Source organism: Thalassophryne amazonica, chromosome 15 (assembly GCF_902500255.1).
Source record: "Thalassophryne amazonica chromosome 15, fThaAma1.1, whole genome shotgun sequence".
Classification (NCBI taxonomy): domain Eukaryota; kingdom Metazoa; phylum Chordata; class Actinopteri; order Batrachoidiformes; family Batrachoididae; genus Thalassophryne; species Thalassophryne amazonica.
In genome coordinates, this window is record NC_047117.1 from 12,347,940 (window position 1) to 12,361,750 (window position 13,811).

General features: G+C 41.8%; 1 protein-coding gene across 1 annotated transcript; it reads left to right on the top strand.

The window, feature by feature from the left end:
• The first annotated feature begins 381 nt into the window (after positions 1-381).
• Positions 382-11,055, top strand: LOC117525576 (protein ELFN1-like). Its single transcript, XM_034187456.1, has 4 exons — positions 382-754; positions 855-1,008; positions 5,645-5,811; positions 7,911-11,055. The coding sequence occupies exons 1-4, from the start codon at positions 465-467 to the stop codon at positions 9,982-9,984; spliced, it is 2,685 nt and encodes an 894-aa protein (XP_034043347.1). The 5' UTR covers positions 382-464; the 3' UTR covers positions 9,985-11,055.
• The last annotated feature ends 2,756 nt before the right edge of the window (positions 11,056-13,811 follow it).

Consider the following 13,811-nt stretch of genomic DNA (forward strand, 5'->3'; position numbering starts at 1 on the left):
TCTCACAAAATAACCCAACATTTCATTAGCAGTTCTAACACCTTCTTTGTGTCTTTCTGTCTCTGTCTCCAGGGACCAGTTATCACTCCCAGTGCTGAGCAGCAGCACCGAGCAGAAGGAGAAAGAAAGGAGTAGAATGTCCAATCAAAGATGTATCTGGCCTCAGAAGACATGAGCACCAGCCAATCTGGCAGCTGGATGGCCTCCACATGCCAATTTAGACATAATAAATCAAATGTGACCCCCTAATCAAACAGTTAACACAGTTTACCTCGACCCAGATAACCGTAAATGAGGGGCAGCATCGCTTTCCTGCAGTTATATAATAAACTTCTGCACAGGATCGTTTTGCTGTGGTGTGACTCCGCCTAAAGATCTCCAGATCACCGTATGCTGAGGTATTCCCACAGTAATAAGGCCTCGCTCCCGTTCAGATGCCAATAGTCTTTACCAGTAACTGTTAGATGGCAAACGTGGTTGGACAGCTTTCTCCACTGGACACTGTGACTGCTTCCCAAATGGCTCAGGCCACAGGACGGGGCCGACAGAAGTGTGACGCCACCAGAGGCTCTTCATCAGCGCTTCTGTCCGCAGCCAGGTCCTTCCTCTGTTGGCTCACCCTACTGTCAGTAATCCGGTTACCGACGGTAACAGGTGATTGCTGGCTAATTGAAGGGGAGAAAGGCTTTGTGTGGCTGGCGATCTGCAGCATGAACCAGCCGCCTTACGAGGCCATTCCATCCCACATCAACAGGTAAGAAGTCCGGAGGTGAGCTTCCGCCACATGGGTCTATATGTCTTTGCCACAAAAAAAATAAATAAAAAATCTGCAGCAGACACTCTTCTCTCAACAGCACTATTGTGGATCTGAGGCTGAATGAGAACAAGATACGGTCGATTCATTACTCTTCGCTCAGTCGCTTTGGCAACCTCACTTATCTGAACCTCACCAAGAATGATATCAGCTATGTGGAAGATGGAGCATTTTCAGCACAATTTAACCTGCAGGTAAGCCACCGCATTCTGTACATTTACACAGGTGCCTCACACACACAAAAAAGTACTCAGGTCTTCTGCAAATTTCAGTATTTTTATTTTATTCCTGTGCTGCATTCTGATGATGTCATTGGAACTCTGTCCTGATGGCTGTGAGACAGAATGTCCAAAGTTTTCTGTTTTCCACGGCTGCAATGCCAGACAAGATGTTGATTTATTCCAACAAGGGAGTCAATCTTTCAGGAGAAAATCAGCAGCAAACACTGACATAATACAGCAAACAGTGACACAACACCACAGAATGTGTATATATATCAAAGCCAGAACCAGGGGAACCAGACCATCATTCAGCAAGGTGTGGCAAAGGTGTTCACTTTTTTATCCACAAACATTTCAAATGTTCTGGTACTTGCCATCATAACATTCAAGACTGTAAAGTTGCTTTTCTCTGTGGTGTATTTTGTGGTAAAATATGCACCAAAATGCAGGAAATGGCACCTAACAATTATAAAAAATTCACAATATTCTAATTTTCATATATTAAATCTTTTTCAAACATTACACTGTCAACTCTCATCCAGTATTTTTGGAAATACGCTCGATTGTATGCAGTATGTACTCATGTGTATGCAGTAACTGTATTTACGGTGCACCCAGAAAGTATTCACAGCGCTTCACTTTTTCTACATTTTGTTAGGTTACACAGCCTTATTCCAAAATGGAGTAAATTAATTTTTGACCCCTCAAAATTCTACTCACAACACCCCATAATGACAACATGAATTTTTTTTCTTAATTTCTGCAAATTTATTAAAAACAAAAAAACTAAGTAATTGCTTGTACATACGTGTTCACAACCTTTTCTCAATACTTCGTTGATGCACCTTTGGCAGCAATTACAGCCGCAAGTCTTCTTGTGATGCCACAGGCTTGGTGCACCTATCTTTGGGCAGTTTTACCCATTCCTCTTTGCAGCACTTTTCAAGCTCCATCAGGTTGGATTCAGGTCTGGACTCTGGCTGGGTCACTCAAGGACATTCACAGAGTTGTCCTGAAGCCACTCCTTTGATATCTTGGCTGTGTGCTTAGGGTCATTGTCCTGCTGAAAGACAAACCATCATGCCAGTCTGAAGTCTAGAGCACCCTGGAGCAGGTTTTCATCCAGGATGTCTCTGTACATTGCTGCATTCATCTTTCCCTCAATCCTTGATATCATGCTTGGTTTGTGCTCTGACATGCACGGTCAACTGTGGGACCTTATATGTAGACAGGTGTGTGCCTTCCCAAATCATGTCCAATCACCTGAATTTACTCCAGGTGGACTCCAATTAAGCTGTAGAAACATATCAAGGATGATCAGTGGAAACAGGATGCAGCTCCATGGCAAAGGCTGTGTATACTTACAGTGGGGTAAAAAAATATTTAGTCAGATTGTGCACATTCTCCTACTTAGAAAGATGAGAGAGGCCTGTAATTTTCGTCATAGGTACACTTCAACTGCGAGAGACAAAATGAGAAGAAAAATCCAGGAAATCACATTGTAGGATTTTTAAAGAATTTATTTGTAAATTATGGTGGAAAATAAGTATTTGGTCACCCACAAACAAGCAAGATTTCTGACTCTCACAGAGCTGTTACTTGTTTTTAAGAAGCTTTTATGTCCTCCAGCTGTTACCTGTATTAATGGCACCTGTTTGAACTTATCTGTATAAAAGATACCAATCCACAGCCTCAAACAGTCAGACTCCAAACTCAACCACGGCCAAGACCAAACAGCTGTCAAAGGACACCAGGAGGAAACTTGTAGATGTGCACCAGGGTGGAAAGAGTGAATCAACAATAGTCGAGCAGGTTGGTATGAATAAATCAACTGTGGGAGCAATTGTAAGAAAATGGAAGACATACAAGACCACTGATAATCTCCCTCGATCTGGGGCTCCACGCAAGATCTCATCCCATGGGGTCAAAATGATCATGAGAATGGTGAGCAAAAATCCCAGAACTACACGGAAGGACCTAATGAATGACCTGCAGAGCTGGGAGCAAAGTAACAAAGGCTACACACTACGCAGAGAGGGGCTCAAATCCTACAGTGCCCGGCGTGTCCCCCTGCTTAAGCCAGTACATGTCCAGGCCCATCTGAATTTTGCCAGAGAGCATACGGATGATCCAGAAGAGGATTGGGAGAATATCATGTGGTCAGATGAAACCAAAATATAACATTCTGGTAAAAACTCAACTTGTCATGTTTGGAGGAAGAAGAATGCTGAGTTGCATTCCAAGAACACCATATCTACTGTGAAGCATGGGGGTGGAAACATCATGCTTTGGGCCTGTTTTTCTGCAAAGGGGACAGGACGACTGATCCGTATTAAAGGAAGAATGAACGGGGCCATGTATCATGAGATTTTAAGCCAAAACCTCCTTCCATCAGTGAGAGCATTGAAGATGCAACGTGGCTGGGTCTTCCAGCATGACAATGATCTCAAGCACACCGCTCAGGCAACAAAGGAGTGGCTCCATAAAAAGTATTTCAAGGTCCTGGAGTGGCCTAGCCAGTCTCCAGACCTCAACTCCATAGAAAATTTGATGAGGGAGTTGAAAGTCCATGTTGCTAAGCGACAGCCCCAAAACATCACTGCTCTAGAGGAGATCTGCATGGAAGAATGGGCCAAAATACCAGCTACAGTGTGTGCAAACCTGGTGAAGACTTACAGGAAATGTTTGACCTCTGTCATTGCCAACAAAGATTATGTTACAAAGTATTGAGTTGAACTTTTATTATTGACCAGATACTTACTTTCCACCATAATTTACAAATAAATTCTTTAAAAATCCTACAATGTGATTTCCTGGATATTTTTTCTCATTTTGTCTCTCACAGTTGAAGTGTACCTATGCTGAAAATTACAGACCTCTCTCATCTTTCTAAGAAGGAGAACTTGCACAATCATGGGGTGACTAAATACTTTTTTTACCCCACTGTATGTACCTGTGACTTTTTTTTTTTTTTTTTTTTTTTTTTACAAATTTGCAAAATCTCAAAAAATTCACATGGTCATTATGGGCTACTGAGTGTAGAGGTTTGAAGGGAAAAATTAATTTCCATCCATTTTTAAATAAGGCTGTAGCATAAAATGTGGGGGAAAAAAGAAATAATCTGAATACTTTCCGGATGCGCTGTATTACTGTACAGTGCTACTGTATGCATCAACTAATATACATGACAGAAAAACCTCTACAGAAAAAAAAAGTTAGCAGTAGTTTCACAAAGATACAAAGGAACTTGGACCAAAAGACTCTAATATATGGGATTTCTTCAAAATTGTGGTATAAGAGTATGTGTGAAATTTATAAGGAGAATGAAATGAATGAAATTGTTCTCTAACTGGGAGATTTGATATGACTCCCCCTAATTTAAAGCAACATTATGTAGGATTTAGGAGTGTTTAGTAGCAGAAATAGAATATTAATAACCATATGTTTATTAGTGTGTAATTACCATCAAGAATGAATAAATGTGTTTTCAGCAGCTGAGATTGAACCCCGAGCAGGCTCCGATGTGGATATGAAGGGTTCCTCCACTATGCACTGTCTCCTAGTTGCTAGTGCAGGCTAACAAGTTTGAGAAGCCTCATTTTTGTGAAATGGAAACTCATACATATTGCTGATCACAAAGCAGGGATAGGGAGCATGAATCCCCATTAGAAAAGACACGAAAATGTGAAGGGAATAAAAATCTGGTGACAGAATAATGCAATCTGCAACTCATCACTAGATGACACTAAATCCTACACACTGTAGCTTTAACATCCAGTGTTTCATTGAAGCATCAGCAAACCAGCATCTGGTTTAAAAAAAAAAAAAAGTAGATGAAAATTAAGACAATCCATCCAGTGGTTCCTGAGATGTGGTATAACATCCACAGAAGCATGCACAGACAGAATGTAGTGCAATATGTGTAATTGTTCTCCAAATTAAAACAGCAACTTGCACAATAATATCAACAGCAACTCCAGCAGACTGACTGATAGGACTGTTTTTGAATGGCTAATTGGTGAAAAAAGCCCATTGGTTCTTTGACATTTAGTAGCGATGCTTTGAATCAACCTACAGAATGCATGATTCTTAGAAATCTTGGCTTAATAACCTAAACTATGCAAATGTGTATAATGTACTTAAAAATTAGCCCAATTAAAAAAAAAAGCCAAATGTTCTCAAGTGTTAAAGTGTCAACAGGCAACTAATGCAGTGATGTAAGATAAAGGGTAATTCTACATAATCTGTTCTTTAGTCTATTTTCTACTAATGATTCTTTTTTTAAATTAGTATAATTTAAACCAAGGAAAATTATCTTACTACTTCCTTCATTGCTGTACACAAAGACAAACTCACAGTCACTAGAGACAATACCAGCTCATTACGGCTTCCAGGGAATGTTCAAGCAAAAGTGTTTTTGCCAAACTGATCTGAACGCAGCTGTAATGAGCTGGCATGGCACAGAGGATTAGATCACAGGGTGAAACATGAGTTGTAGCGAACGATCCTCTGTGCTGTGGTAATGTTTCAGGCTTGTCATGTGCCGTGTCTGGCGCTGGCTAGCTCTGCAGAGATTAGAATAATCCCACTTGCCTTTTGCTCTCCACAGGTTCTCCAGATGGGCTTTAACAAGTTGAGGAACCTGACAGAGGGGATGCTAAGAGGTTTGGGCAAACTGCAGTACCTCTACCTGCAGGCCAACCTCATCGAGACCGTCACACCCAACACCTTCTGGGAATGCCCCAACATCGAGAACATAGACCTCTCCATGAATAGGTACAGGACCATTTGTGGGTCCATCTGTCCATAATATTCAAATGTAGGCGTTATGAGATATGTAGTGTTTTCATTCATGCTTTAAAAGATCACACAGCTCATTTTTTAAGAGAACAGGCAGCTCAGTGTGATAAGAAGCTAGGATCTCTCTCTCTCTCTCTCTATATATATATACGTATATACACGTATACACACACATTATGTTGACACTGTTGCAGGGTTGTAGCTATAGCGAGGGAGTATGACAATGTTGGATTACACATTGGTTAACATTTAAAAATGCTCCTGGAAAGTTGACCACATTATTTATCTGATCATATAGTTTGGACTATCTATGCCTGAATGTTATCAAGTTATGGGGTAAAAACGGTAAAAAAAAAATGGTGACAAAGGTCTGTTTTAGTTTGTACAGAGTTCAAAGGTTAAAGGTGCTCCAGTTTTGGTAAAAAGAGATTATTATTATTATTATTGGTTCAGCTAAAAGAATTAATGTATGGAATAGTTTTAGTCATGTTGAGTGTTTGGCCTCAAAACTAGACGTCAAACAAGGTCAACACCCATTGGATCCTGTAACATGTTACCCCTGAACGTGATAACTAAGAATTACAAGTGGTGCAGATTTTTCTTGTTTTATAATCATACGAGCTCAACCAGTAATATGTATCCTTTTTTAAAACCAAAATTGGAGCAACTTTTGACCACTATCCAAACTCATATTAACCTGTGTTACTATCTTTGCCCCCATAACCACATAACCTTCGGTGATAGATCAAAATATACCATATACCTTTTTGAATGTTTATGATCAGACAAATAATGTGGTATACTTTTCAATATGATTGAGAATTTTAAAATATTGACCTCTGTGTAATCCTTTACTGACTCCTACCTGGCTACAGCTACTACCCTGGGATGACTATCATACATCCTTGTGTAGGGCATGGTACACTGAGGCTGGATTGTAAGTATTGCTTTAGTCTCCTTTAGGGGTACTATTTAGGTAAAAATTGGCCTCTTGGCTCATGGACTATTAGTGCAGCGGATAAGAAAATATTTAGAGGGGAATCCTGCAAATGGTGATAAAAGCATCAAATTTGCTAGAAATACTCCTCAGACAATCATCTTTTGAAAAAACGATTGGCCACTTGAATTTTCAATCGGTGGTCAGGTAGGGGTCAATTGAAGAATTACACAGAGGTCAAAATTAAAAGATTCTCCAATCATATTGAAAAATATTCCACATTATTTGCCTGATCATAAAGATTCCAAAAAGGTACAGTTTGGACTATCTGTGACTGAATTCTATGGAGTTACGGGATAAAAACAGCAAGAATGGTGACAAAAGTCAGTTTCATTTTGTACAGGGGTTAAAAGTTAAAGTTGCTCCACTTTTGGTAAAAAGTGATGCAGATTACTAGTTGTGTTAACACGGCTTTAAAAAGGAATAGTTTGGACCATGTACCATCCTTACTTATCACGTTACGGGGCAACATGTGTCACATGTCATAGAATCCTATAGACGTAGACCTTGTTTGACCTTTACTTTGGAGACCAAGCATTCAACACTGTCAACACTATTCCATTAATTAATCCTATTAGCTCAACCAATAATTTGCATCACTTTTTTACCAAAATTGGAGCAACTTTAACTTTTGACCCCTGTACAAAATGACACTGACCTTTTTCACCATTCTTGCTGTTTTTATCCCGTAACTCCATAGAATTCAGTCACAGATAGTCCAAACTGTACCTTTTTGGAATCTTTATGATCAGGCAAATAATGTGGAATATTTTTCAATATGATTGGAGCATCTTTTAATTTTGACCTGTGTAATTCTTCAATTGACCCCTACCTGATCACCGATTGAAAAGTCAAGCGGCCAATCTGTTTTTTCAAAAGAGGCGTGTCTAAGGAGTATTTCTGCCGAATTTGATCCATTTGCATGATTGTTTCACTTATCTGCTGCACTATATGCGGGGTTTGTTGAAAGGCACTTTCAGTGGTTAAAACATGAAAAAACTGCAAATTATATAATTAGAGACTACAAATATGACAGAATGGTGAAAATATATTTATACATTTCTTGTATCTGTCTCAGGATTCAGGTGTTGGATGGCAGTTTGTTTTCTGTACTCTCCAAACTGACCACTTGTGAACTTTACACCAACCCTTTCAACTGTTCCTGTGAGCTGCTGAGTTTCCTGCGCTGGCTGAATTCATTCCCCAACAGGACCAGTGAGAGGATGGTGTGTGACTACCCCCCGGAATTCTCTGGCTACAACCTCCTAAGCCCGAACCCTCGAATGGCTGCCAGCCGCAACGCTCTGCACATACTTAGCATTGTGTGCACCGACAATGGCAGTAACGTGACGCCATACTTTATCATTGGCTCATCTGATTCCACCACCCTGCCGCCAGATTTTGCCTCTCCTTGTGGATTAGACGACTGTGCATCCGGGACACCTCCTGATGAAGTCATCAGCTTGAGCCCCATTTTCTCTGACACCAACCCCAGTATGACGCTGAAGCAGGTGATGCACTCGAGTGCCGTGATCACTGTTCAAATCCCAAATCCGTACAGGAAAATGTACATTCTGATGCTTTACAACAACAGCTTCTTCACAGTTATCCAGAATCTGAAAAGTCACAGAGAAGATGTTGAGTTAAAGAACTTAACCCCCAACACAGACTACACTTACTGCGTGGCTTCTATTCGAAACTCACTGCGCTTCAATCACACCTGTCTGACCATCTCCACCGGCCGTCGGGCCGGGGCAGAGAGCGTCGCCAATCAGTCATCAGCCACCCACTACATTATGACTATTCTGGGCTGCTTATTTGGGATGCTGATTTTCCTGGGTTTTGTTGTCCACTGCCTGAGGAAGAAGCGGATCATGGAAGAGAAAGAGAGGAAGATGAGCAGGATCCAGAGGACTCTGATAGAGCTCAAGTATGGTGGAGAAGGAGATATAGAGGGAGGGAGTGGGGGTTCTGTTTCCCAAAAGCTTTCCGCTGGGGACAGTATCTCCAGGATGCCCTACCTGCCTCAGGGTGGTGAGATAGATCCGTACAAGCTCCAGGAGGTGATAGAAACACCAGCACACAAACCTGCCAAGCTGAACTACATGGAGGTGAGAGGATCGGGTGTGGAAAGAGAGCGTGAAAGAGAGATGTCGCCACAAGCCAACCCTCAAGGCTCAGTCGCGGAGATTTCAACCATTGCTAAAGAAGTCGACAAGGTTAATCAGATCATCAACAACTGTATAGATGCTCTCAAATCAGAGTCTACCTCCTTTCAACAAGGGATCAAGTCTCCTTCTGCAGGTGGAGGGTCTGTTTCAACTGCTGAACCGCAGCTGGTTCTGCTCTCTGACCAGAGTGGAGAAAGAGGAGAGCGAGGAGGAGAATTCCTCTCCCCAGTGTATAAGGGTGGAAGAGGAGGAAGGGAAGACAGGGGGAGAACCTACCATCAGTCCTTGCAGCGACACCACAGCATGGAGGCTCCTCCAACCTCCAAAAGGCCAAGCACGTCGTCGTCTCCTGGTTCTGCCCGCAGCCCTCGCTCCTTCCGCTCAGAGGGAGGCTATCACGCCTCCGAATCCCGCTACATTGAGAGGACGTCGCCAGGAGAGAGGGGAGGTGGAGGAGGCGAGGCCATCCGTACAGTCACTCCAGCAGCGGCTATCTTACGAGCTGAAGCCCAGAGAATCCGTCAGTACAATGAACACCGCCACTCTTACCCCGGATCCCAGCAGCACCTCCAGGAACTGCAGCACCATCCACAAATCATGCAGGAGCTGCACCACCACCCAGGGGGTCGTAAGCCCTCGGTTTTAGACCCCCTCACCCTCAGCAGGCAGGCCAAGCAGCGGGAGATGGTCTACTCTCAGCTTGCGCCAAACTACCAGCTCTCTCCCCACTATCACAACCTCAGCTACTGCTCCAGCCCAGAGGAAGACGAAGAGGAGGAAGGGCTCCTCTGCACACCAACCCTGGGCCTGTGGGAGAGGTTCAAACTGCACCGCAAAAGGCACCGGCAAGCGTCCATGGAGGATGAAGGATACGTGGCGGCCGGACACGCGCTGAGGCGAAAGGTTCAGTTTGCCAAGGATGAGGATCTTCACGACATACTGGACTACTGGAAGGGCGTGTCCGCCCAGCAGAAGGCCTGATCCTGCACCGGAACATCCCAGACCATGACGGAGATGGAAAACTACAAACATGGCGTCCCTTACATTACATGTTGATACGAACCCATATTTAAAAAGACCTGTAAATACACACACAAACACACACAAACACACACAAACAGCCTTTGCTTCTAACAACATAAATGAGGACCAAACTAATATACGGAACAACAAAAGGTATAACTTATAGAGAGACAGATTTACTTTTTGTAATGTAATAAAAATTATAGCTCAGACTTATGTAGCTATTTCTATTAAGATCTGAATGATTTAAAAACAAATGGAAACCTTAACTGTTCCTGGCGACCCACCCTGAACAGAGGCTCAGTCCACCGCGAGACTGACGTTCATCACACGTGGCTCTTGGTGAATTAAGCTCAAAAAGTCGTCTTCAAAGATTGTTGCTGATCTGGAACAAGCAAAATGCTAAATCTAATTCCGGATAGGTCGCCAGGCAACAGTCATGTTCAACTGTGCTGAGAAAGAGTAGGTAGCTCACACCAGAGAGCGAGTTTATTGTGCCAAATCAACAAAGGTGATCGAGGAGCCCTACTGTGTACCACCGTCTCCTTGCCACTGTTTTTTTTATATATACAGTTTAAAAAAATAACCTAGAATTACATATTACTATTAATTATTCTTAATTCTTCTTCTTATTCCTATGAACTTCATCATTACTCTTCTATTATTTGAATATGGCATGACTGTCGTGTGACTGTGTTTTGACTGTTTTGAACCTCTCGGCTGAGACGCGCACACCGCCAGAAACAAACGGCACGCACCGGCGAGACGTTTCAGTTCTCCTTTTTTTTTCCCGAGAACAAAACGCGGCATCTGCATCGCCCCCCAGCCGACCTCCTGCACCTGCTCCTCGTCCTCCTGCAGAGGAACGCTGTACAGACGAGAAAGAGAGAAGTTCTATATTTGCAAGAGGTGACTGCTTTGTTTGTACAACAATGGTTTTGAAATCTTTTAGAAACCAGAATCCCAAGTTAGCTACCTACCAGCTCACTTAACAATGGTACGTTTTTGATTTTGAAATCAAACTAAAAAGTTTAATCTTTAACTGAATGTCTTCATTTCCTCGAAGGGAAACATATCTGCACTGTTCAAAATCAAAAAACGACTCTTAGTAAAAAGACCTAAAACTTCCTTTTCCGATTTCACTGTAGCGCCACTGTGTTTTATTAGTAATTCATTTATTTTCACCTCCCATCTATCAGATTTTTACCTCTTTATTTTTAAATGCTCTGGTTCCACTGTGGTGCCAATGTGCCAAATCAGACGTATATATATAAAAAAATAATAGAAAAAAAAATTTAAATGGTATTCTTCACATCAATAAACACATCAGGTTGCCAAACATAATAAGAATTTGCACAAAACAATTCACCACCATTGGCTCACTTTCTATCCTCTAATCATTTCTAAGACCAAAGTACTGTGGTAGTAAATTAACCTTTGTAGCCCCTGACCCGGCCCAAACTATTTACCATCAGCTCCCCTGTTGCTACTCTCTTGCGTGCACACGCACACACACACTTTCTCTCTCTCTCACACACACACACTAATGAATGTATTCTTTGCAAATAAATACTATTTAGCAGCTGTATTTTTTTTTGTTTTTGATGTACAAACTGTTCAACTGTGTCTTCAGTTTGCTTAAGATGAACACTTGTGCTTAACTGTAAGCACTTAAAGGGGAACTCTGGGATTTTTCAACCCGTGCCCTAATTTTTGAGTTCAGTTTTTTTTTTTTACAAAAGATGAAAACCATGATAATCAGTCCAGTCCTGAGTAAGAATGCTAAAGGGCTAAACAGCTGGACAGTGGAAGCTTATGGGGCAAGTGGGAAAAACTTCAACGTAAACCGTTGTCAACACTGAACAGGACAAAATATGTCATTTGATTTGTCTGCTGGCATGAAAAGGATTCCTACAGAGCTAAAAATACATGTTTACCTCAGCATATGTTAACAAAAACGTTTTAAGAAGCCTGATACAGGCAGCAGCTTACCTTAGCCTTCTTCCAGTCTGCCATTTATACTGAACATTAATGAGGACAGAACCATCTGTCAGCACTTTGCATACATTTCCTCCATATTTGTGTCCATTTTCTGAAAGCCCATTGATACCGGCCAAGTGGACCAATACTGACGGTATTTGTGGGGGCAGTGTCTGCAGAGAGATGACCTCCATCTTACCCACTGCCTACTCCTTTCTTTTGTGATGGAACCATTGACTTTGCCAACTGTTGCCATGTTTTATATTGTCAGAAACTCTTAAGAGGGTACTGCCATCTAGTGGATGTTTTCTCAACATCTATGCCAATGTAAAGGACATACAGAAGTATGTGGACAGCAATGTTTACACTGTTTGAAATGCACAGATAGATCTATGGAGGCAAGTGGAGCTTAAATGAGCCTTAAGCAGATTTTTGATGAGAGGCCCGTTCTGCTTAGCTGGTAAACAAGAGGAACAAGTCGTTCATCTGCAATCAACTTGTATGGACTCAGTGCAGTGTAATTAAATTTATTGATACAGTGCCAAATCACAACATAAATCACCTCAAGAGTTGCATCAACAAACCGGAAGACGCTAAGGTAAGTCGCTGCCTGTATAATCAGTTTATATACATCCATACATTGGATTGCTGTTTAGCCCATGATGATTTTAACATTCTAATTCAATACTGAATTGATTAACACTGTTTTTGTCACTCATGGAATACTTAACCCACAAATATCAAAAACACCAGAGTTCACCTTTAGGTCTTTTAAGAAACTACTAATGGTATTCTAATGCTGCATTTACATGTGGATACTGTTTGGTGGAAAACATCGCCACAATTGCTACAAGACATGGACACCAGTATTGACTGTAAATATTTTTCAACATTTTTCATTTGTCCAAAGTCAGGTCTGGGAGTATGAGGTTGTTGCCACATCTAAGACACTACAGAACTGTCTTGTAAACAGGCAGAGAACTGGTTCATCTCCACCTCTTGAAAGTTACCATCGATCTGCCACAGCCAGAGGAAACATGGGCATCCTCATGGCCTTCCTCAGCCACTGGGGTGCTCAACACTGAGGCACTTGTGTGCTGAATCAAGCCCAAAGAAATGCACCAGATGGTCAAAAGGTCGTACCTGTCATTCTCTCACACTGTAAGCAATCGCTTGTTTGACACAAACTCATTCCATCAGCCTTTCAGAGCATATGGAGTCACGGGTGTGGCTGGACAGAGATGCAGGGAAGCTGATACTTTTTGCAGGAGAATGAACTTTAGGGTCCTGGTGCTTCCTGTTTGGTTAAGGTCCGTGTAAGGTGGAACTGCATCAAGAAGGGCATCCAGTGTAAAACCTGTGCCAAATCAACATGCAGATGTGCCTTGGATGTGATGTGGTGAAACAAGACACGCTGAGGGGACTTTTTATGCTGTTCTGAGAACACCTGATAGAATTTTGAAATACATAAGCTATAGCTCTGTACAAGTAAAGCCAGTTTCTTTTTTGTTTCTCTCTATTTTAAAGAGACATTTCCATCTCATTTTGTGTAAAAAAAAAAAAAAATTCCTGGGACAGGCCGACTGTCTCTGTCCTGTTACATTAGAACAGAATTTGATGCCATCTCGCTAGCTTAAACTTTTTCCTTTTCTAGTGAGGAAGGTTATTGAAAGAACTTTTCAAGAATGAGAGATGAAAAAAATTGGCTGTGGCTATATTAACACCAAAATCCTTTCCTCGGGGTTGTGTGCACTTGAGACTGCTATTTTAGTTATAGAACGTTAACCGTTGTTAAACAGTCAGAA

Coding starts and splice junctions, on each gene's coding strand:
- LOC117525576 (XM_034187456.1), top strand. CDS start 465: ATGGCAAACGTGGTTGGACAGCTTTCTCCACTGGACACTGTGACTGCT. Junction 755..854: donor ATTCCATCCCACATCAACAG/GTAAGAAGTCCG, acceptor TTCTCTCAACAG/CACTATTGTGGATCTGAGGC. Junction 5,812..7,910: donor ATAGACCTCTCCATGAATAG/GTACAGGACCAT, acceptor TATCTGTCTCAG/GATTCAGGTGTTGGATGGCA.